The 22,825-nt window shown below is 45.6% G+C and overlaps 1 protein-coding gene and 1 non-coding gene across 2 annotated transcripts in view; both read right to left on the bottom strand.

The window, feature by feature from the left end:
- Nucleotides 1–1,718: 1,718 nt before the first annotated feature.
- Nucleotides 1,719–1,834, bottom strand: LOC133388199 (U5 spliceosomal RNA). Its single transcript, XR_009763682.1, has one exon. It is a non-coding gene; the product is annotated as a U5 spliceosomal RNA (small nuclear RNA).
- Nucleotides 1,835–5,826: 3,992 nt separating this feature from the next.
- SRMS (src-related kinase lacking C-terminal regulatory tyrosine and N-terminal myristylation sites) overlaps nt 5,827–22,825 on the bottom strand; it is a 50,087-nt gene continuing 33,088 nt past the window's right edge. The window contains exons 4-8 of the mRNA XM_061631002.1: nt 18,633–18,774; nt 15,241–15,396; nt 10,144–10,325; nt 8,629–8,785; nt 5,827–6,387 (exon numbers count right to left, since the gene is read on the bottom strand). Coding sequence (XP_061486986.1) covers nt 6,194–6,387; nt 8,629–8,785; nt 10,144–10,325; nt 15,241–15,396; nt 18,633–18,774 — 831 coding nt within the window. The 3' untranslated portion in view covers nt 5,827–6,193. The remainder of the gene's footprint in view (nt 6,388–8,628; nt 8,786–10,143; nt 10,326–15,240; nt 15,397–18,632; nt 18,775–22,825) is intronic.

Genomic DNA, 22,825 nt, shown 5'->3' with positions numbered 1-22,825 from the left:
GGGAGGGCAAGGTCATTATCAAGGCTGAACAGAAATAGTATCTAATGGTGGCAGCAGTGAAGGGAGGAATAATAACAATTCAAGTATCCAGAGCAACCCAGAGTTGTATGCGTTCTCTATAAATATACAAGGGGGTTGGGAACAGCATAAGCACGCAGTCACGAAAGTAACCAGCTAGAGAGAGACTCAGGCAAAGTCTCTGGGAGTATTGGTTATAGGACGTGACTGGTGGTGCTGCCTAGCAGGGGGATCTAGTGAGATCTGTGCTACAGCGTAGTGAGAAACCATATAAAGGACGGTCGGGACTGCTAGTGAAAGGCAGTAGCCACAAGCAGGTGAGAACCTGACAGGGAGAACCAGGGGAGGGCGTCACAGTGCTCCCATTCCATGATCCGTGGCAGGGTTGGGTCCTGGAACCCGACCTGCCACAGATCACGAGGAAAGAGCTCCCAGGCACCCCCTCAATACAGACAATATCTATTCCCCCCCCCCAGGAACTGTATGTCACTTTTTTTGGTAGCTTTGAATTATTGTTGTCAGGGCCGGTGCCAGGGGGCGGCCAGGTTGCGCCCTGGGAGAGGGCCCTTGTGACCCAGAGGGGCCAGTGAAGGTCCCCTCCCTAGGGTGGTGCTCCCATTCCATGATCCGTGGCAGGGTTGGGTCCTGGAACCCGACCTGCCACGGGTCACGAAGAAAGAGTTCCCAGGCCACACACGCAATACAGACAGCGTGGGCTTCAATAAGCCCATATGCACGCCCCACCTACCTCTCCCGTCAGTGTGCATGCTCTGTTCATATGCCTGCCATCACACACAATGGCAGCACGGGCTTCCCTAAGGGTCTGATGCGCTTGCCACCATCTTGGTTGATTCAGGGCATGTGCGCTATGCGCATGTCATTCATACGTCACGAGAGATAGGTGGGGCACGTGGGTAGGCTTATTAGCCCCGTGCTGCCTGTATCGGGGTGTTTGTGTTGGGCTACAGCGCCATGGGCCCAGGGTAGGCTGGTGCCTAAGGGCCCACTCATGCCTGGCACCGGCCCTGATTGTTGTTATACAGATAAAAATAAGAACAAACAACTTTTTCCAATATTATCATTACTAAACTAAACGTATAAAAAAAATACTATGTTGCTCACCACCCCAATCGCCAAGAGATCTCCAGGGGTCCCTGCACTTACCCAGTTTACAAAATAAACTACAGTACAATGGAAACAAAACGATTACAAAAATGGTTACGTGCATTTTAAAACAACCCAATCCAAACGTAGCTAAAAACCACAGTGAGAACGAAAGAATTATACCTAGGTGGTAGCCAAGAAAAACAAACTTACCCTAATGCAAGTTCTCAAGTAGTTAACAAAAATAGCTCTCTCTCGTTATTACATATAATATTACATATGCTACTTATATAAGTACTACATATATGTCAGTATTAAAAGCAGTGCTTTTGCACGGCAGGTTTGAAACGGGTAAATAACGAAACTTTTTATTGTGCAGTAATACTTGGTGCCAGTGTGATGTAACGGTTAAGGTGTTGGACTATGACCTGGCAGGAATGGCATGGACTGCCTTCAAGTCGATTTATCATTGCCTCCCTCTGAAGTTAAGAAACAGCGACTGGCCACAACCTCGTAAGACTGCAAAAAATCGAAATCGACTTGACAGCAGCAAGCCTCTATCAAATGCTTTTTCTACCATTAAACCAGTAAAACACAGCCCTGCCGAAACAGGGCCTCAAAAAATTGGTAGAAAACTCATAAATGTTCCTCTCCACGGAAATCTTTAGTAAAAGGCGAAAGATTTATACGATCTGAAGAGAAACCAGAGTATACCAACTAACCCCCCACAAGACCAGCCCCTTCACCGTCGCCCGCCACTGAGGTTACGGTGCCGCTCGCCTTTCGGGACGAACAAGTGTGCACCGGACGCCACGGAAGATGCGCCACGACGGTCGTTCACTGGGACACAGCCAGACCCGTCGCACCACCCCGAAGCTGAAGACCACGGCGAAAGTGCGTCTTTTGTCCGCGCAATGCATTATGGTCTCTGCCGAAGGCAAATGAAGCCCCTCCGCCTCCTCCCAGGGCTCAGCCCCGCCCGCTCACGGCCGGGTGACGTATGAAACAGCAGCCCCGCCCGCGCCGGCCAGAGCGGTTTCGGTCCCGCGCCCTCTGCCGGCGATACGCTGTACTGCCCCGAGTACCCTTGCTTCGTTGCGGTAGATAAGGGAGGGCAGGGTGGCGGGGCGCGGGAGGCACGCCTCCGGTTTCCCTGGCTGGCTGAGGGTGCCCTTGCTTGCTTGCTCCCCTCCATCTTCTTTCAGCAGTTCCTGCAGCTGTTGCCACCGTTCTTCGTTAGCTACAGGAATGCGCTCTGCACGCGCTCAGAAGCACTCTGCTCTTTTGTCGCTGCTCCTAAGCTCCGGCACAGGATCCGGCGAGGAAGGGACTGCTGTCTGCACGGGGAAGCCGCACAAACTGGGGGTCCGAATAGACAGCAAAGCGCCGGCGCACCGCGCCAGCCGAGGTCCTGCCCCGGAGCGATGGCTCGCTGCTTTGTAGGCGTCGGTCCTGAGGCTGAGCGGGCGGGGGGCGCAGGGTGGGTGGGAGGAAGCGAGGGCGGAGGAGCATTCTTGGACCCCGGCTGGTGTAAGCTCTTTCCCGCCGATTGGAAACAGGGGGGGGGAACCAACCGCAGCGGCTCCCGAGTGCGCACAGTTTCAGAGTCTGGTTTGGGGGAAGACTTGGCTTTCCCCGGGCTCCTCGGCCACGCCCCTTTCCAGCCCTTCTGACGTCATCGGGGCCAGGCCGCGGGAGTTCCTGCAACACGTGGAGGGGGAATCCCACCTTAGATGCTGTTCCCCAAAGGCAGATCGTTGCCTCCCGCTTCCCTCCGGGAAGTGCCGACGCAGCCTCCTCCGGCCGCTCCCGGGACACTCTCCCGAGGGTCGTAGATGGTTGGGTTGCTAGAGGAGATCGAGAAGGCGGCTTTCGTGGGATGGTCGATGCCCAAAGGAGGCAGGCGTGGCCCAAGGGGGAGAGGGAGGCCTTTTCTTCCTCTCTCCTCATATGTGAAGCTGCGCGCGGGCGCGCGCGCGGGGGGGTCATTCAGTGAGGCTGAGCCGGGAGAGGCTGGGGGCAGAGAGAAAGGAAGGCCTTCCTCATGCAGCTCAGAACTGACCGGTGGGGCGGTCAGTAAATCATCTCTTTCGCCCACCTGGTGCCCTCCAGCGGTTTTGGACTACAAATCCCAGGCGTCCCAGCCAGTGCAGGTGAGCTAGCCGGGCCTGATGGGAGTTAGGGTCCAGAAGAGCTGGAGGGGGCACCAGGTAGGTGAAGGTGGCAACTTTGGGCACTGCTCCAATGAATGCTGTAACCCCGCTTGAATTCCGCACCAGGAAGAATGTACCTACCGTACACACTTGGGTCTTTGCTCTCACTATCTGGTGTAAGTAACTTTTTTCCCCAGGAACTGTATGTCACTTTTTTTGGTAGCCTTGAATTATTGTTGTCAGGGCCGGTGCCAGGGGGCGGCCAGGTTGGGTCCTGGGCGAGCGCCCTTGTGACCCAGAGGGGCCAGTGAAGGTCCCCTCCCTAGGGTGGTGCTCCCATTCCATGATCCGTGGCAGGGTTCGGTCCTGGAACCCGACCTGCCACGGGTCACGAAGAAAGAGCTCCCAGGCACCCCCTCAATACAGACCATATCCATCCCCCCCCCCAGGAACTGTATGTCACCCTTTTCTGTAGTCCTGTATTATTGTTATTTTAGATGCAGATGCAAATACAAGAACAACATACAAAACTATTTTGAATATAATCATTACTCAATTACCCGTATAAAAAAAATTACTACAACATTGCAACCCTAAACAGCTTTACCAAGAAGAAAGTCCCATCGGGTTCAGTGGGACTTGGTCAGGTTCAGTGTGTGTAGGATTTCAGCGATCTTATACACATATCTATGTAATAGTTTAAAAAGGAGTGCAGTAAAGTGAAATTCCATCTCTTTATGTTTCTCTTGAGCTCAGTGCCTTCCTTTCTGAATTGTTACACGAAACATTTTGTAACCAAAAGTTGATTTTACCACTGCCCCACCTGTTACAGATTACTTTTATAGGATCCGGGTTGTTGTCATAATAGCAAAACAGGCATATTACATTCAGGGCTAAGAGTGGTCGACAAGGCAAAAACTTACCTTGCTGGATGACTGATTCTTCTTTACGTTGGTGCAACAAGTTCTATGATTATATGTGCTGCTTCCTACAGTATAATAGCTTTTAACATTTTTTGCATTTGTGTATCTACCTTTCTATCTATACATACACACATATTGATATTTCCAGCAAATAACAAATGGATGCAAATGTAACAAAATACCAGCTTGTTTCTCTAGTTATATTAATCCTATTAATTTAATAACTCTGTTCCAGAAGATTATGATCACAAAAACTTCAATTTTTCAGTGTTGAATCTATGCATATTTTTCAAAAAATCCATGGGGCAGGGTAACGTTGAGTCATGTTTATGTAATGGTTCTTGTATGTATTAAGACAAAATTGGAGATAGGTCTGCACAAGGGGTACGTAATCAGGGCCGACACCAGGCATGACTGGGCCCTTGGGCACCAGCCTGCCCTGGGCGCGCATCATCATACACCCCCAATCCCCCTTCCAATACAGGGGTCGCAGGGCTTAAATGGGCCCAGGGGTCTCAGGGCTTAAATGGGTCCACCCACCCGGGCCCACCCACCCTTAAATGGCACCTACCTTCTGCATCAGCACATCAATGTGCATGCTTCACATGCTGCCTGTACGCTCTTGTCATCATCCAAGATGGTGGTGGGGGCATCATTCCCTTAGGGATGCTCTTGCAGCTAAATTGGGTGATGGCAGGTGTGCGCACAGCACACAGGGCATGCGCAGTGACACACTGATGTGGCAGGTAGGTGGTCTGGGTGGGCTTATTTAAGCCCACATTGCCTGTATTGGGTATGTGTGTGTTTCCTGGGAACTCCCACTCTATAACCTGTGGCAGTGTCAGGTCGCGGGTCCCGCAACCTGACACTGGCGCAGAACGCGAGCTCCACCCTGCCAGTTAGTGCCTGGCCCGATGAAAAGATATCCAAGTGATTGTTATCAGATACAGTGCCTTGCAAAAGTAATCAGACCCCTGACCAATGCTCTCATATTACTGAATTACAAATGGTACATTGTAATTTCGTTCTGTATAATATTTTATTTTGAAACACTGAAACTCAAAATCAATTATTATAAGGTGAGATAGGTTTTATGTTGGGAAATGTTTGTAAGAAACATAAAAAACTGAAACTGACCCACTTTTGCAAGGCGCTGTATATCCCACATTACAACCTGCAAAACTGGGGGAAGTATATAACATGAAGAATCTCAGCAAGTGCTTTTTAATAGTTAGATGGAATATTTTGTAAATAAATACATTGTTTCATCAAATTTGGGACCAATTAACATATTAACCTGATTTATTTGGCAGTGAAAGCAAATTCTCCAAGCGCCTCAAAGCCGTTTGCTTAATCAGCATGTTGACTTTATTTTGTAGGAGGTAATTAGTCAGTATGTTGACTTTAGATGTAAGATACTTATATCAAGGTGAATTTATTGCAACGGTGATGACTGTGGAAGGTTATTTACCTGCAGAATGTTTTTTGCAACTATCTTTGCCTAGCCTTGTCTGTAAAATGGGGACAACAGTAACCTGTCTCATGGGACTGCTAATGAAACAAAGACCATTAATCATGCATATAATGTGCTGAATGCACACAAATGATAACGTCATCTCCAAATTCAGTTTGTTAGCACACTTTTATTGAATAATGAAAGTCAACTGCTGCACACAGCAAGTAAAGCAATCTCATTCCTTAGCTTATTTAAATATTTAAACTTCTCTCTTCACAATGACGTCATGGCTGTGCAGCATCTATAGTGAATTATCTTCTGGCAGATGCAGCCAGCAAAACCAAAGGGCCCTCATCCCTAGGCAGAATCAAGGTATCTCACGGAATACCTCCCGAAAATAAGGCCTTCATATATTCCAACGTCTTCATGCCCAAGGCTGACTTGAGCTGGCTGTTCTCTAGCAGTTCTGCTGATCCTGTTGAGGAGGATGCAGGATTTACTGTCCACTTTAAACGCCGCAGATGGCGTTTCCCCCCCCTTCAAGAAAATGGGTGACGGGCCCATTTGTAAATAGAGAAGAGCATCTCCCGCAAGCTGTGAAAAGCTGGCCTCTCTTCAGGATGACTCTTCCAGCATTCCAGCATGATGCTGTAGACTTCAGGAGAGCAGGCGCTCGGGCGAGCAAGGCGGTAGCCCCTCATGATCTGCTTGATAGTTTCTTGGTTGGTCATCCCTGGAAGCGACATTTAGAGAGAGAGATAAATTCAACCCTGTTTTTTTCCAAAATAAGAATGACATGTTTCTTTTTTGACTTCTGCTCTCTGGCCGCCCAGAAACCTACCGTTGGCAGTGACGGGGAAACCTCAGGCACAAGGCCCTAATGTAGCCCCCCACATTCGGCCCATTGGAACTCTCCCTAGGCCATATCCCTCACTGGCCCTGCCTTTGCACCCGGAGTGTTTTTGCCCTGCTGAAATGTGTGTTTGAACTCTGTGATCATGCCCCTTGCTCGCTTGGATGGAGGATAAGGGGTGTAGGAGAGCATGGAAAAACTGCATGTTCACATCTGTTGCTCTGCCCACTTCCGCCTCTAACTCTGCCTGCCACTGGCATGTGGCCCTCAGAAGGTTGTCCAGAAGGGAATGTGGCCCTCGGCCTCAGGGGAAAAAAAGGTACTCCATCGCTGGTTTCAGGTGTTGGATAGAACTGGATTTCAATGTTACAAAAGCGATGGAGGCAGTGGCCATTTTTCCTTCTTCATCTTAGGTGCTTCCAAACTGTCCCTGTTTTCAGCAGGATTCAGGTTGCATAATTAAGACTGATTTGGCACACCTGTGCTTTCCCCAAAATTGGACTTTTTGTGATAAGAAAAGTGATTGGAAAATGTTCAGAGACAGCATTTGCTTGATGTAATGTCATATAAACTCCCTGCAAGCAATTCAGAATGAACACTCAATAAACAGGTTGTCTGTAAGGGATCCCAGAATCCCTCAGCACGGGAGGAAAACAGACCTCCTGATTATAACATCCAGCCTAATTATTGTTCCTCATCCAGCCATCTCCTAACTTGTATAATGTCTCGCCTGATGAAGTGTTTTGGAGAACTCAGACGCCTATCATATTTTTGTGACTTTTTTCACGAGTCTTGAAGATAAAGTTATTACCCAACTGTGGACTTTTGGTTAATTGGATAACTCGCATTTCATAGGTATGATAGTTTAATTTCTGACCTTTGAGTGCCGATGTTGAATGAAGTAATTTATCGATTATTTTTCATATTCAAAATATCTTTTACCATTTCAAAGACCCGCACAGCTCTGATTTTGGATAACTCCAAACAGAGGTCCCAAAGGCTTAGCTGCGTTAGTCTATTGCACTACAAACAACAAAAGTTCATGCAGCCCAAACCTTCTCTCAGCCTGAGATCACCAAGGTCACATCCACACCGTATGCTGTCATACCACTTTAAGAGTCACGGCTTCCCCCACAGAATCATGGAAATTCTAGTTTGTTAAGGGTCCCCAAACAACTGTCAGCACCCTTAACAAACTACAGCTCCCAGGATTCTTTGGGGGAAGCCATGGCTCTTAAAGCACTATCATAGTGCTTTAAATGTATGTTGTGGATGTGACCCAAATCAGTGGGACAAGGCAAAGGAGCCAAGTGGGTGGGGAGGCCAGGCCTTTTATAAGGGATGGAAGGAACTGTCATTTAGATTCTCTCAGTTTTTCAGCTTTTCCAATCTTAAATTCAGTTCTCTGTATTTCTGCAGCAATTGGCAACATTTTATTTTTAAAAAATCCTCATGAAAATTCTCCAGCATTTTAGTGCGAATTTCTCCTGATAAACATATTTTTGTAGGCAGTTTTGACTCATGTACACATTTCTGCAAACCTTGTATAAATACACTTTTGCATGTTATTTTCACTCATATATTCATTTTTATGCATAATATATGCACTTTTGTAAACACAGATTGGTTGGCGAACTGCGTCACAGAATTTGAATAAGTGCGAATTTTGAAGGATGGCTGGGTGGGTTCTCATGTTGTTTCGGTAAGTGCACATTTGATAGATTCAGCTTGAAATGCAAACTGATTGGAAATTTTCATCCATCCCTAGTCCAGAATAATAATTTTGATTAGAATTTTATGGCAACTTAGTGTAAACTTTAATAAGAATATGATTATAGCATCAATTAAAAAAAACCCAAAACTACTGGAAGCAGAACAGAATAAAAGACCAATGAGCAGTAAATATAACAGATAAACATCCTGTATAAAAACACTCAGAGGATAAAATCTGTTTATAAAATGGCTCAGACAAATAAAAAAGTCTTTCTGTGGCTACTAAAACTTAAACACAGTTAGATGCCCAGAAAGTAAGTCATAAGCAGGGGGCTACCCCTGAAAAGGCCCTTTTCCAGTCACTACCCACCTCTCCTCTGAAATACGCTTGTTTAAATAATACCTTACCTTCATATGGGCATTGCCCATATGTAAAGACCTCATAGAGAAAAATCCCATAGGACCAAACATCTGATTTTGCTGAGTAAGTGTGGTAGATGGCTGCTTCCGGAGCCGTCCATTTCACAGGGATCATGACATTGCTAGTGGTGGAGTAGACGTCATCCTGGAAGGAAACCAAAAACAGGTCATTAGCAAGAGGCATCAAAGTAAGCCACTTGAAAGCACCTTCATCTGACAGTGCTTCCAGGATGTCACTATTTTCCAGTGGGATTTTAAAATTATTATTGTTATATAAGTGTGAGCATATTATTATTATTATTTGATTTATATCCCGCCCTTCCTCCCAGCAGGAGCCCAGGGCGGCAAACAGAAACGCTAGAAACACTTAATAATAACAATAACAATAATAATTTTAAATTGCCCCTCCAAAGCTCTCTAAAGCTGTGTTCATACCATACATTTAAAGCACGTGGCTTTCTTTAAAGCACATGACTTTCCTCAAAGAATCCTGGGAACTGTAGTTATTAATCTCACACTTATATCCCACCTTTCTTCCAAGGAGTGTACATCCTTCTCCTCCTCTTACCTTCACAGTAACCCTGTGAGGTAGGTTAGGCTGAGAGACAGTGACTGGCCCAAGGTTACCCAGTGAGCTTCATGGCTGAGTGGGAATTTGAACCCTGGTCTCCTGAGTCCTAGTCCAACACTAACCACTACATCACAGATTCATGGAGGATAAGGCTATCCACGATGGCCAGCCATGATAGCTACATGCAGCCTCCGGGGTCAGAGTTGCAGGCCGTTGCTAGATACGTAAAAGACACGGGACATGGGCTCATGGTGCAAATTTGCATACAATTTGCATATGCTAATTTATATTTCTAGATTCAAAGTTAGGCTGACTTGCAGAAGGGAAAAAGCAAATGCCAGTTGTCAGGACATACGGCAAGCTGTGTACGCTGAATTTGGAACAGCCCTTCCACCCCCCCAGCCACAATCTATTAGCAGGGACTGCTGATCATATACACATTAAGGCTAAAATAAGTGTCTCTGCTCTGGACAAACTAAGATGATGGGTGGCTGAGGTCTCACTGACACTGTAGTGTGCCCCACCACCTAGTAAGCAATTTTTTTAAAAATCAATTTTACAGTAAAGGGAAGAAATGTCTAGGGCCTGGCAGAAAGGACTTGGGGCTCCTGGACAACGCCTTAACTACACCCATGAGAGTAGCATGCCTCTGAATACCAGTCGCTGGAAACTGCAGGCAGGGGATGTGCTCTTGCACTCAGGTCCTGCTTGCAGGCTTCCCGCAGGCATCTAGTTGCCTACTGTGAAAACAGGATGCTGGACTAGACGGGCCCCCTCTGGCCTGATCCAGCAGCTCTTCTTAATATTAAGTGAACAGATCTGAAAGAAGTACATTGAGGGTTCCTTCGTATATACATGCAGAGGGCTTTAAGGAAAAGAGTGAAATAGGCAGGCAGGGATGGACAATGTCTCCGAGGGTTCCTTGAACAAACCTTGAGGAGCCTGGCAAGACCAAAATCAGCAATTTTGCAAGAAAGTTCGTCTCCCACCAGAATGTTCCTGGCTGCTAAGTCTCTGTGAACGATGTGCTGTTCTTCCAAGTATGTCATCCCATCAGCCACTTGGCAAGAGATGCTGAGCAGGTGATGCGTGGTGAGTTCTTTCCCTGCTGAACCTGCGAAAAACAAACAAAAATCCATTAATCTGCAAAACTTGTTCAGACATCATTTACCACTTGATACTTCAGCTTCCTGGTGCAAAGGATGCAACACTGCTGGACAAGCAGCAGACAGAAACAGGTGAAAATCCACTTGCTACTCTGAAGATCTTGTATTTTGCAAGTGCATAAGTACAAAAAGCCCGGCTGGATCAGGCCAAAGGCCCATCTAGTCCAACATCCTGTTCTCACAGTGGCCAATCAGATGCCCACTATGGAAAGCCTGCAAACAGAACCGGAGTGCAATGGTGTAATCTCCACTTGTAATTCCCAGCAACTGGTATTCAGAAGCATATTGCCTCCAACAGTGGAGGGAGAACAGAGCTATCAGGGTAAGCAGCCACTGACAGCCGATCAGGAATCTGACACTGGGTTGTATCCAGGTAAGTTTTTTACTTAGAGTAGACCCACTTAAATGAATGAACCCAAGTTAGCCATGCCTGCTTATTTCAATGGGTCTACTCTTAGAAGAACTAACACTGGATTAGGGATGTGCTAGAATTCTGCCCAATTTGGACTTGGTACAAACTATCACTAGAAGCTAGAATGATGAAACTGAGGTTATCCAACTTTGGACACATCATGAGAAGACATGATTCACTAGAAAAGACAATAATGCTGGGAAAAACAGAAGAGAGTAGGAAAAGAGGAAGGCCAAACCAGAGATGGATTGATTCCATAAAGGAAGCCACAGACCTGAACTTACACAGATTTGAACAGGGCGGTTCATGACATGCTCTCGGAGGTCACTGATTCATAGGGTCACCGTAAGTCGTAGTTGACTTGAAGGCACATAACAACAACAATAACAGAATTTTCAATTAATTTGCTTATTCTCTCTAGTGGTGGACTGGGTTTTTATGTAGTGATTTTCCTTGGCTAGTTTCGATTTTTTTAAAATTGATACTAATGTCAATATTTTTTGCGAGCGAAAAAGTGGGTTGGTAACAGCATCGGCTAGTAGACAAAGAACAAACTCAAAGTCAATACCAGCCTGTTAGATCGATGGAAAGCTTTTGAACCAGCACCGGATCCCATGCCTACACTGAATGCATGAAACCTACTCTGTGTGTGTGTGTAAGTTGATTCTTGGAAGAAGGGATCAGGCTGGGCCTCACTAAAAACAACAATGAAACAATACAGTGTTGTTTCCAACATCTGGATGACATCATCGTGCAATAAGGAAGCTCATTATTAGACAACGCTAATGTTTGGCAGTCATCAACTCATCAACGTGACCCTAGACCTGTTCTCCTTGGGAGTTGTCCCTCCTTAGTAAGCCACTAAACCTGAAAAGGAGGTCAAGTTGTTCGCTGCAGCACGTGCTTCATGAAATGATGCCCTGCTTGGAAGCTGTTTGACTGGCTTCTTGGGACAAATATTTCTCAGCTGGGAGGAAAAGGTGAAAGAATATTTATACCATGGGGGGGGGGTTCTTTTGTTGTGGTTGGGAGAGCTGATTTGTCATCTTGGTGCTGAAAGGGGAGTTGCCTTTTGACTGGATCTTAACAGACAAATTGAAATATCCTGATTGCCCAGGAGGGAGGAGATTTGGGGGATTTTGTAATAAGCACCAATTTTCTCTACACAACCCATGAGTTATAAACGTTGCACAACAAGCTTAGGGAGCCAACACTGGATGTTTTCAAATGTGATGACACGGCCTAGGAGACAAAGGAAGGGCTGTGTGAGTGTGTGCGTGTGAGAGTGGCGGCTGGTGGCGCCATCTCAGTGAAGGCACCTTGGACAGCCCCTTGGAAGTCTGGACTAAACCCGGATTCCACTGCCCCTCTGACATGGACCCACCAGCTGCCACTGGTGCGTGAACATAAAGCTGATACATCCATCCACACGTACACTTTCCAGAGAGCCAGCCAACCAGGATTCCTAATTGTTTGGACATTTGATGCCAAATGAAATCAGGAAATCCTTCTACTTAGACTTAAGTGTCAGCTATGATAAGATCTCAAGATGTGTTCATTTTGCAACACGCCCATTGATTGCTGTGGAATGTGGCATGCATTGCTGTAGCACAGTGACCTACAATGGTGCACATGTTTGTTTTGCGCTTCTCTTCCCCTGCCCTAAAGCTTTTCTTTCAAAAGATTTTACCAATTTTTTATTTTTATTTCATTTTTTGCAAATGACAGAGTAACCTTTTTAATTTACTGGATGGAAGACATTACAACAGAGCACCTCCTTAACTCTCCCCACTCCTTACCTCCAGTTCAGTATAATGATTCTATTGGGTTAATCTAAATATAAAATAAACTTCAAAGTGCCTCTGAAGTCTGCCCTCACTAGCTGCAGGGATGATGGGAGCAGTGTGTGTGTGTGGGTCACCTCCAAGGAGCTCAAGGTGGCTTACAAACATGGTTCTTCCTACTCCCCATTTTATCCTAACAACCACCTTGCGAGGTAGATTAGGCTGAGAATTAGTGAGTAGTCCAAGGTCACCCAGTGAGCTTCATGGCCAAGCTGGGATTTGAACTCTGGTCTCCCAGGTCCCAGTCCAACATTCTAACCACTATACCACACTGGCATCTTCCTCACATTTCCACAGTATTGCATGTGTCCTAAACAAGGAAGAGCCCCGATCTGTGGAGGAGGGGAACACTCACCACTGTAGTTGCACTGAGCTTCAGAAGCGCTTCCTGCATCTCTGCAGCTCAGAGTCTGACATCAGAGACAAGATCCTAAACCTCACCCCTTAGGAGACCATCAGCAGAAAACACAAATTTTGGCTGGCTTCCAAGGCTAGCCAAAATGTATGGACTTCACTTGATAGGCTTTGATCAAACACAGTAAGGACGCTTCCAGAGCAGCCCCAAATTGCTATAAAAATGGTACGTCTGCGTTGTCCACCCATAATGTGAAATTAGAAGAGACCAGTTAAGAGAAGAAAAAAGGGCTGAGCTGCAGTTAAGTCAAAATGAAACTCTTTGCAAGGCTGTGACTTTTCTGCAAGTCAAGATAAAGAGCTGAACTGCTTGGTCAAAAGGGGATTCCTTGAAAATGACTTTACAAGTTAGGATGAGCTTGGCAAGAGACCAGCTACTTATCAGTTGAGGTAACAATTTTAAATTACCTATTTGTTGTTTATATGTGACTTCAAGTTGATTATGACTTATGGCAACCCTATGGATCAGTGACCTCAAGAGCATCTGTTATGAACCACCCTGTTCAGATCTTGTAAATTCAGGTCTGTGGCTTCCTTTGTGGAATCAATCCATCTCTTGTTTGGCCTTCCTCTTTTTCTACTCCCTTCTGTTTTTCCCAGCATTATTGTCTTTTCTAGTGAATCATGTCTTCTCATTATGTGTCCAAAGTATGATAACCTCAGTTTCATCATTTTAGCTTCTAGTGACAGTTCTGGTTTAGTTTGTTCTAACACCCAATTATTTGTCTTTTTTGCAGTCCGTGGTATCCACAAAGCTCTCCTCCAACACCGCATTTCAAATGAGCTGATTTTTCTCTTATCTGCTTTTTCCACTGTCCAACTTTCACATCCATCCATACAGATTGGACACACCATGGTCTGAATGATCCTGACTTTAGTGTTCAGTGATACATCTATTGTATCACTGAAATTGGCTATTTACCAGTCTTGAAATATGGAAAATTAGATCAATTAGACTGGCTTCATTTAAGCATAATTTGGGGAGTGGCATGTGTGGTGTGGGTGGGGCCTTACTGGCCAGCTATGAATGGGTTGGGGCTTTTTTTGTCAAAATGTGGCATAGAGGAAGTGCTGTGTGGCCCAGCGAAGCCACCAATAGGCACAGGCAGGGCCGGATTAAGAAATGCTGAGGCCCTAAACTATGGCAAGTTTGAGAGGCACCATAACATTACCTAAAATACATATTATTCTAGCAGGAAGGACAATGAAAATAGAAATACTATTATTTTAGATTTCCATATATCCCACTACATAAGCAAGGATGCAACTAAGAACCAACCATCTAATTCAGGGGGAGCCAATGTTGTGCCCTCCAAAGGTTGTGGGACCATCACTCCTATTCTGCCTAACTATTGGTAATGCTGGTGGGGGCTGCTGGGAGTTGCAGTCGAACAACAACTGGGGGCCCACATTGCCTAACCCTGATCTACGTAGTAATTTTTATGTATTTTAGATGTCCTTCATGATCTGAGAGAGCTAGTGTGGTGTACTGGTTAAGGTGCTGGACTATGACCTGGGAGACCAGGCTTCGAATCCCCACACAGCCATGAAGCTCACTGGGTGACCTTGGGCCAGTCACTGCCTCTCAGCCTCAGAAGAAAGCAATGGTAAATTCCCTCTGAATACTGCTTACCATGAAACCCTATTCATAGGGTCGCCATAAGTCAGAAATGACTTGAAGGCAGTCCATTTTCATAATCTGAGGCCCTAAGCTATAGCGTACTTACTTATTAAATTTATATCTCACCCTTCCTCCCAGAAGGTGCCCAGGGTGGCAAATAAAACATATTAAAAACAAAATACATTAAAACATATTAAAACAAAACATCTTTAAAAGCATCTTTTAAAAAAAAAAACAGCTTTAACAACATCTTAAAAAGCAATTCCAACACAGACACAGACTGGGATAAGGTCTCTACTTAAAAGGCTTGTTGAAAAAGAAAGGTCTTCAGCAGGCATCAAAAAGATAACAGAGATGGCGCCTGTCTAATATTTAAGGGGAGGGAATTCCAAAGGGGTGTTGTGCAGAACAGACCTCCTGATAAGATGGTCTCTGCAGGAGGCCCTCACCTGCAGAGCGCAGTGATCGACTGGGTATATAAGGGATAAGACGGTCTTTCAGGTATCCTGGCATTTCAGGGATATCACAGCGAAAGGACATTAGGTTAGGGCTACTGCCAGAACAATACTCACTGTTGAGGTAGCTGTGCAAGTTGCCCTTTCTCATCAGCTCGGTGACAATGTAGACGGGCTCACCCACAGAACAGATGGCAAGGAGCTTGATGAGCCTTGCGTGCTTCAGGCTTTTCAAGTTCTGGATCTCTTTGGAAAAGTCATCCCTCATGTCCGCTGTTGAAGAAATGCGAAAAGATCGCAGGGATGAAGAGCTGTTCAAGGACATCCCCTAGTCCAAGGGTGGGGAACCTGTGGTCCTCCAGATGGTGTTGGACTCCATCTCCAATCAGCCCCAGGCAGTATGGCCAATCAGAGAAGAGTGGAGCTGCAGTCCAAAAACATCTGGGAGACCACATGTTCCCCATCCCTGCCATAAGTTTTATAATATTTCTTCAGTAGAGCAATCTTTACATCCCAGCAAGACCAAGACCCCTCTCTTCCACCTGGTTCCCTCATACAGCTTGGGCCCCATTTGCACTATACAAAAGCACAATTATATCATTTTAGATAGTCATGGCTTCCCCCATCCTGGGAACTGCAGTTTGCAAAGGGTGCTAAGAGATGTTTGAAGGAGACCGCTATTCCCCTCATAGAGCTACAGTCCCCAGAATCCCTCTTCCCGGGAAACTTTGGGAATTGTAACTCTGCGAGAGAAATAGGAGTCTTCTCCTAACAACTCTTAGCATCCTTAACAAAACACACTTCCCAGCATTCTCTGGGGGAAAGTATGACTGTTTAAAATGACCTAATGGCGCTTTAAATGTGTAGTACAGATGGGGCCTTGGTGAGGATGCCAGAAAGCTAGCTTTTGCAGGACTCTTGTTTAACTAGTCCTCAGGCCTGAACTTGGCAAACCTACTGAAAAGCCATGCAGACGTTGGATAAACATCCTGTCTATTTCCTTTAGTTTGTCTTATCGTATGCATGCATATACACACGTAATTACATTTACTTTCCTAATTAATTAATTAAATTACTTTAATTTATTGATATTAATAGCAATTTTTTTCCAAATATGGGGAAAAAAAGATTGGTAAATGTAGCAGCTTGCAAACAAAGCACAAACTCAAATCAATACCAGCCTGTTAGGTCAGCCTTTCCCAACCAGTGTACCTCCAGATGTTGTTGGACCACAACTCCCATCAGCCTCAGCCAGCATTGCCAATGGTCAGGAAGATGGGAGTTGTGGTCCAACAACATCAGGGGGCACACTGGTTGGGAAAGGCTGTGTTATGTCAAGGGAATGCTTTTGAATTGGCATTGGCCAAAAGATGCCATCCCTGGTGGACACCAGCGTGCTCACCAATACTTCCTATGCCACCCGCAAAAGATCTCAGTAAGCAGCCCCACAAACATCTACAGTGCACAAGAGACTCTTTGCTATTCCTGGTCAGTTCCTGTTTGCACTGGTTCATCCTGTCCTGGATGGGGTTGCACTCCCCCTGAAGGAGCAGGTTCGTAGTTTGGGCGTTCTTTTAGAACCAACCTTGTCACTTGAGGCTCAGGTAGCCTCGGTGGCACGGAACGCTTTCTACCAACTTCGGTTGGTGGCCCAGCTACGTCCCTATCTGGATAGAGACAATATCGCTTTAGTTGTTCATGCTCTGGTAACCTCTAAATTAGATTACTGTAATGCGCTCTATGTGGGGCTGCCTTTGAAGACAGTTCGGAAACTGCAGCTCATGCAAAATGCAGTGGCCAGATTGTTAACGGGCCAGGAGGTCCGAACATATAACACCGATTCTGGCCCACTTGCACTGGCTGCCTATATGTTTCCGGGCCCGATTCAAGGTGCTGGTTTTAACCTATAAAGCCTTACACGGCCTGGGACCACAATACCTGATGGAACGTCTCTCCCGATACGAACCTACCAGTACACTTCGTTCAACATCGAAGGCCCTCCTCCGGGTGCCTACTCAGAGGGAAGCCCGGAGAATGGTAACCAGAAAAAGGGCTTTCTCAGTGGTGGCCCCCGAATTATGGAACGATCTTCCTGTGGAGGTACGCCTGGCTCCAACATTATTATCTTTTCGACGCCAGGTTAAAACATTCCTTTTCTCCCAGGCATTTTAATAAATTTAATAATTTAATAATTTGAATTTTAACTTTTTAACATTTTAACATCTCAACTTATTTTAGCATCTTAGTATGCTAGTATATTTGTATTTTAGTATGTTTAAATTGTTCTATAAGTGGTTTTAATTGTATTTTGCTGTCTTGCTTGTTGTGAACCGCCCAGAGAGCTTCGGCTATGGGGCGGTATAGAAATTTAATAAATAAATAAAATAAATAAATAATACTTTCCATCCTGACTTGTAATCAAGGGAAATGGTTCAATGAATCTGTACATCATATATAAAAGGGGACTGATGATATTTATACAATCAACTAAATATTCAACAACCTGGTTATAACTATTAGTTACCCAATATCATTCCATCTTCATGTTTCCTTCAAATTAATTATATCAATGTGGTGAGCTGACTTGAGTCGTGCTTGGCTGACTCTGATTTCTACTAGAATGGTCCACCCTCTGTAAGACCATTTCAGTCCAGAGTCTAAAATTACCTTGGGTCACGATCTCTCAGCCTAATTCATCTTGCAGGGTTGCTGTGAGGATAAAATGGGGAGGGGGATTCACTCTCATGGAGATGCTTATGCCTGTGCTTGGGCTATGCTATGATTTCTGAGTGTGTGCCTTGCACTGAATCAAGTATTTGCCCACTCTAATCCACATTGACTGTCTAGGTCAACCTTCCTGATGCCCTCTGACATGGTCAATATGCAGGGCTGCTGAAAGCTGGAGTCCAACAACACTTAGAGGGCCCCATGTTGGCAATCCCTGCTCTGCGTTTTGAGTTAAGGTCTTTCCTATCCCTTTTACCTATAATACCTTCATCTGGAGATGCAGGTGATTGAACCTGGGGCCTTCTGTACGTAAGGCAAATTACGTAAGCATTGAGCTATAATATCTGACATTCCTTCGTTCTAATCCCTGATCACCAGTTTCTGTTTCTAGCTTCAGGAACGGTGGAGGATTATTCATTTCCTTGTCAAAGCACTAGGAAGCAAAGTCCCAGGGTCCAGTCTAGGATCCCATCTATATCCTCCAGCAGGAAGCTGGAGGGCAAGATTTGGGTTCTAGTCATACGAAAGGTGACTGAACTACCAGCTGGGAACAAGGCAAAAGAACACAGGAAGCTGTCATTTTGGTTCATCTAGGTTGGCACTGACTGGCAGGAGCTGCACGGGCTTTCAGGCAGAAGTCTCTCCCAACTCTATCTGGAGATGCTGAGGATTGAGCCTGGGACCTTCTGCATTCAGGGCAGATGCTCTTCGACTGAGCTTCGGCCCTTCCCCAGAAGGAAGCATTTCACAACCAATGATGACACGTTCTGCACCCTACACACCTTGCTTCATGATTTTGACGGCCACTGGCACTGTGTTCTTCCACGTTCCTTCCCACACCTGTCCAAAACATCCTTCGCCCATCTTCCTCCAGAGCTGGAACTCTGAGCGGGGACGCTCCCACTGGTCCGTCTCGTGAGGCCTCTGTACAAGGGCAGACACACACAGGGTGACATTGCAGACTTGTCCAGGCAGAAGGGCCTACCCGAATAAGAGCATGCATAGGCCAACGTGTGTCAACAACACACAAACAACGTATAAAGGAAATGGCTGCTTCCTGAAGCTACTGTGATCCATATAATAAGAATGCAGGTTTGGAAACTAGAATGGTGAAGGGGGGAATGGGGTGGGGGTGAGGTGGGGTGGAGTGGGTCATTTAGTTTATCTGAAGTTCTGCTTCCGACAGTGCAGTTGTCGCTGTAGTGCGTTGTGACGTCCTTCCCTGGTTCTCCCTGTCAGGTTCCCACCTGCTTGTGGCTACTGCCTTTCACTAGGCACCACCAGGGATACCACCAGTCCGGACCGTCCTTTATATGGTTTCTCACTCCACTCTAGCACAGATCTCACTAGATCCCCCTGCTAGGCAGCACCACCAGTCACGTCCTATAACCAATACTCCCAGAGACTTTGCCTTAGTCTCTCTCTAGCTGGTTACTTTTGTGACTGCGTGCTTATGCTGTTCCCAACCCCCTTGTATCTTTATAGATAACACATACAACTCTGGGTTGCTCTGGATACTTGAATTGTTATTATTCCTCCCTTCACCACTGCCACCATTAGATACTGTTTCTGTTCAGCCTTGGTAATTACCTTGCCCTCCCTTCTGGTATGTATATCCCCCAGCCAAGGATCAGGCCTTTGGTAAACCAAATAAGTATTTATTAAATATCAGAAATAGCAAGATTAGCTTTAGAATGTTCCACAAGCGTATGGTTTCATCTATTCCTCTTTTATACTTGACTTATTATTAATCAGAACTCCAACTCCCTCTTTCTCCACACTCCTGACCTCCACCCGCAAACACCTTTCTCCACACTCCTGACCTCCACCCGCAAACACCTCTTTCTCCACACTCCCAACATCCACCCAGATTCAACTGTCATTCTTCCATTTATACTCCCAGCCACTCAAACGCTCAACCAATCATCCAGCATTCTACTGCTCATGTACTCCCCCCTCCTCTTTCACTCCACTTACCATATGTCTTCTATATAAACAGCACTTGCCATATTTACCCTACAAGCAGGAACATCACATCCCCCCCTTAAAATAACAGCAAAGTATTATTCCTGCTCTAGGATTCATACAACGTGTTAACAATAAAAAACAAGTCTCTTTGGGGAAAATGTCTTTTTTGCACCCACGTCTGGGTCACGTCACTGCAGTCCCGGCCACCTGCCTTGAAAGTCCATCGGCCAATACATTGTCCTTGCCTTTTATGAACTTGAAGTCCACCTGGTAATCTTGTAGAGCCCAGGACCACTTCTGCAGCATAGTGTTATGATTTTTCATAGTCTGTAACCATAACAATGCTCGATGATCCGTCATCACTGTAAATCTTCGTCCCCACACGTATGGGCGCAACTTGCTCAGTCCCCACATGACCGCTGGGCACTCCTTTTGGACCGACGAATAATTCTTCTCCCTTGATGTCAACTTGCGACTAAGATACGCCACTGGATGTCTGGTGCCTCCTCTCTCTTGTAGCAAGACGACTCCCAGCGCTAGGTCCGACGCATCCGTAGCCACAATGAATGGTTGCTCGTAATCTGGTGCTATTAATACAGGCCCTTGGCACAAAGCTTGCTTCAGAAGGTCAAAAGCCTTTTGACATTCATCCGTCCACACCACACACTCAGCACACTTTTTCCTTGTTAGCTCATGCAAGGGGGTTGCGATTTCCCCAAAATCTTTTACAAATTTACGGTAAAAACCAGCAACACCTAAAAATGTCCTAACTTGTTTCTTAGTTAAGGGGATGGGCCACGATTGTATTGCCTCAACTTTGCTCCATAAGGGGGTTATTTTCCCACTCCCCACCTTATGTCCTAAATAGATCACTTCATTCAACCCAAACTGGCATTTCTTGGCTTTTATTGTTAGCCCTTCTTTCTTAAATGCCTCTAATACTGCTGTCAGGTGTTGGACATGCTCAGGCACCGACTTGCTGAAAATGGCCACATCATCTATATAGGCCACTGAGAAATCTGACATGCCTCGCAACACAGTATTAATTAGTCTCTGAAAAGAACTTGGTGAGTTCCTTAGTCCCATGGGTAAAGTCACAAACTCATATAACCCATCTGGTGTACTGAAGGCAGTTTTGGCTCTGGATTGCTCATCTAATTCCATCTGCCAAAATCCTTTACACAGATCTATGGTAGAGATAATGGTTGCCGGATGGTAAGTAGTGGTCTTTAAATGTTTTAGTCCACAACACTTCCACATACATTGCATCACTTCTCCCATGAATACACTGCCTTGATCCGTCAACACTTCATGAGGGAAACCCAGTCTCATAAAGATTTTTAATAAAGCCTCTGCCACTACAGGGGCTTCCACAGATCTTAGTGCTTCAGCGTCTGGGTATCTGGTGGCAAAATCCACCACCACCAATAGATATTTCTTGCCATGCCTTGTGGGTTTGGAAAAAGGGCCCACCAAATCTATTCCCACTCTATAAAAGGGTTGTCCTATTATAGGAAGGGGCTTCAATTGTGCTTTTGTCTTTACTCCACTTTTCTCCACCTTTTGGCATATGTCACAAGATAAACAATATTGTTTTACGTCTTTAGAAATATTTGACCAATAATAGTGTGCAGCCAATCTTTTCTTGGTCTTCTTTATTCCAAGATGCCCTGCACATGGGACATCATGGGCTACCTCTAGCAATCTGGCTCTGTATTTGCTAGGTACCATCAATTGTTTCACTGGTTCACATTCATTCTCTCTCTCAGCAGGCATCCACAGTCTATATAAAATCCCATTCTCACACACAATTTGATTCCTCAGATTGTCAGTAAAGGGAATCTTTTGTGTAAGGGCTTGGTCCTTCATTTGCTTCAAACTTGCATCCTTATCCAGCTCTTCCCTGAACTGCTCTGCCTCTTCACTAGAGACCATTCGATATAGTTTGTCTCTTTTAGCAGGCCTGCCAGAGGTTGCTATGGCGACCTTAGGCTCGATAACAGGTTCCACCATGTTTTCTTCGGCCTCTGTTAAAATGGTTTCTGTTGCTTTGCCAAGTTGTTGTCTGGTCACCACATATATATTTCCTTGTGCCCCCATAACATCTCTTCCCAGTATCACTGGTTCTTGTTGTTGGGCATTAATACCTACTTTACATATTTCCTCCTTTCCTCTTCACTTTAATTTTATCAGGGCCATGGGTATGCTTTCTGGTTCACCCCTCACTCCTTGGATTGTCACCGTTTCCTGAGGTAATATTTCCTCAGATTTTATCAAACCTGGCCTCAGTAACGTCTGAGCGGCACCAGTATCAAGCAATGCCCAATAATTTGCCCCTTGCACACTCACTTCTTCCCTCAGACTCGAATCAAAGTCTTTTACATTTGTCCAGTTTATCTGGCAGAACTGAACCTTCTTCGTTTCTAACTCCCTTGGTTCTGTTTTCACTGCCCTTCCCTGAGCAGGATTACCAATGGGGTTGGCAACCTCACATTGAAAACGTAGGTGCCCCGGTCTACCACATTTATAACATAATTTCTCCTCCATTTTAGGGTACACAGATCCACTCTGGGGTGTCCTGTGCCCTTCAGATTTTATTGGAGGACTCACTCGCTGTGGTACCACATCCTTTCTGCCACCATTATATGGTCTGGGTTTAAACTCTCTTGATGTTTTCCCCACCCAGCCAGTTCTATTGGAGGCAAAGTGATCTGCCAACTCTGTGGCCTCTTGAACAGATGTAGGGGAACGGTCTTTGACCAGGAGCCTTATTTCTGGTGGTAACTGATGGTATAATTGATCCAGTATCATGAGGCTTTTCACCTCTTCCACTGACTGAGCTTTGGCACTTCCCATCCACTTTCCAAATATGTCCATCAATTTTGCTCCCAGTTCAACAAAATACCTCCCTGCTTGGATCTGACAGTTTCGAAATAACTTCCTAAAGTAGTCAGGTCCCAGTCTGAATCTTTTGTACACTGCCTCTTTAAACTTGGCATATGCGATG

This window comes from Rhineura floridana, chromosome 6 (assembly GCF_030035675.1).
Source record: "Rhineura floridana isolate rRhiFlo1 chromosome 6, rRhiFlo1.hap2, whole genome shotgun sequence".
Taxonomy (NCBI): domain Eukaryota; kingdom Metazoa; phylum Chordata; class Lepidosauria; order Squamata; family Rhineuridae; genus Rhineura; species Rhineura floridana.
This window is presented reverse-complemented; position numbering and strand designations above follow the sequence as displayed.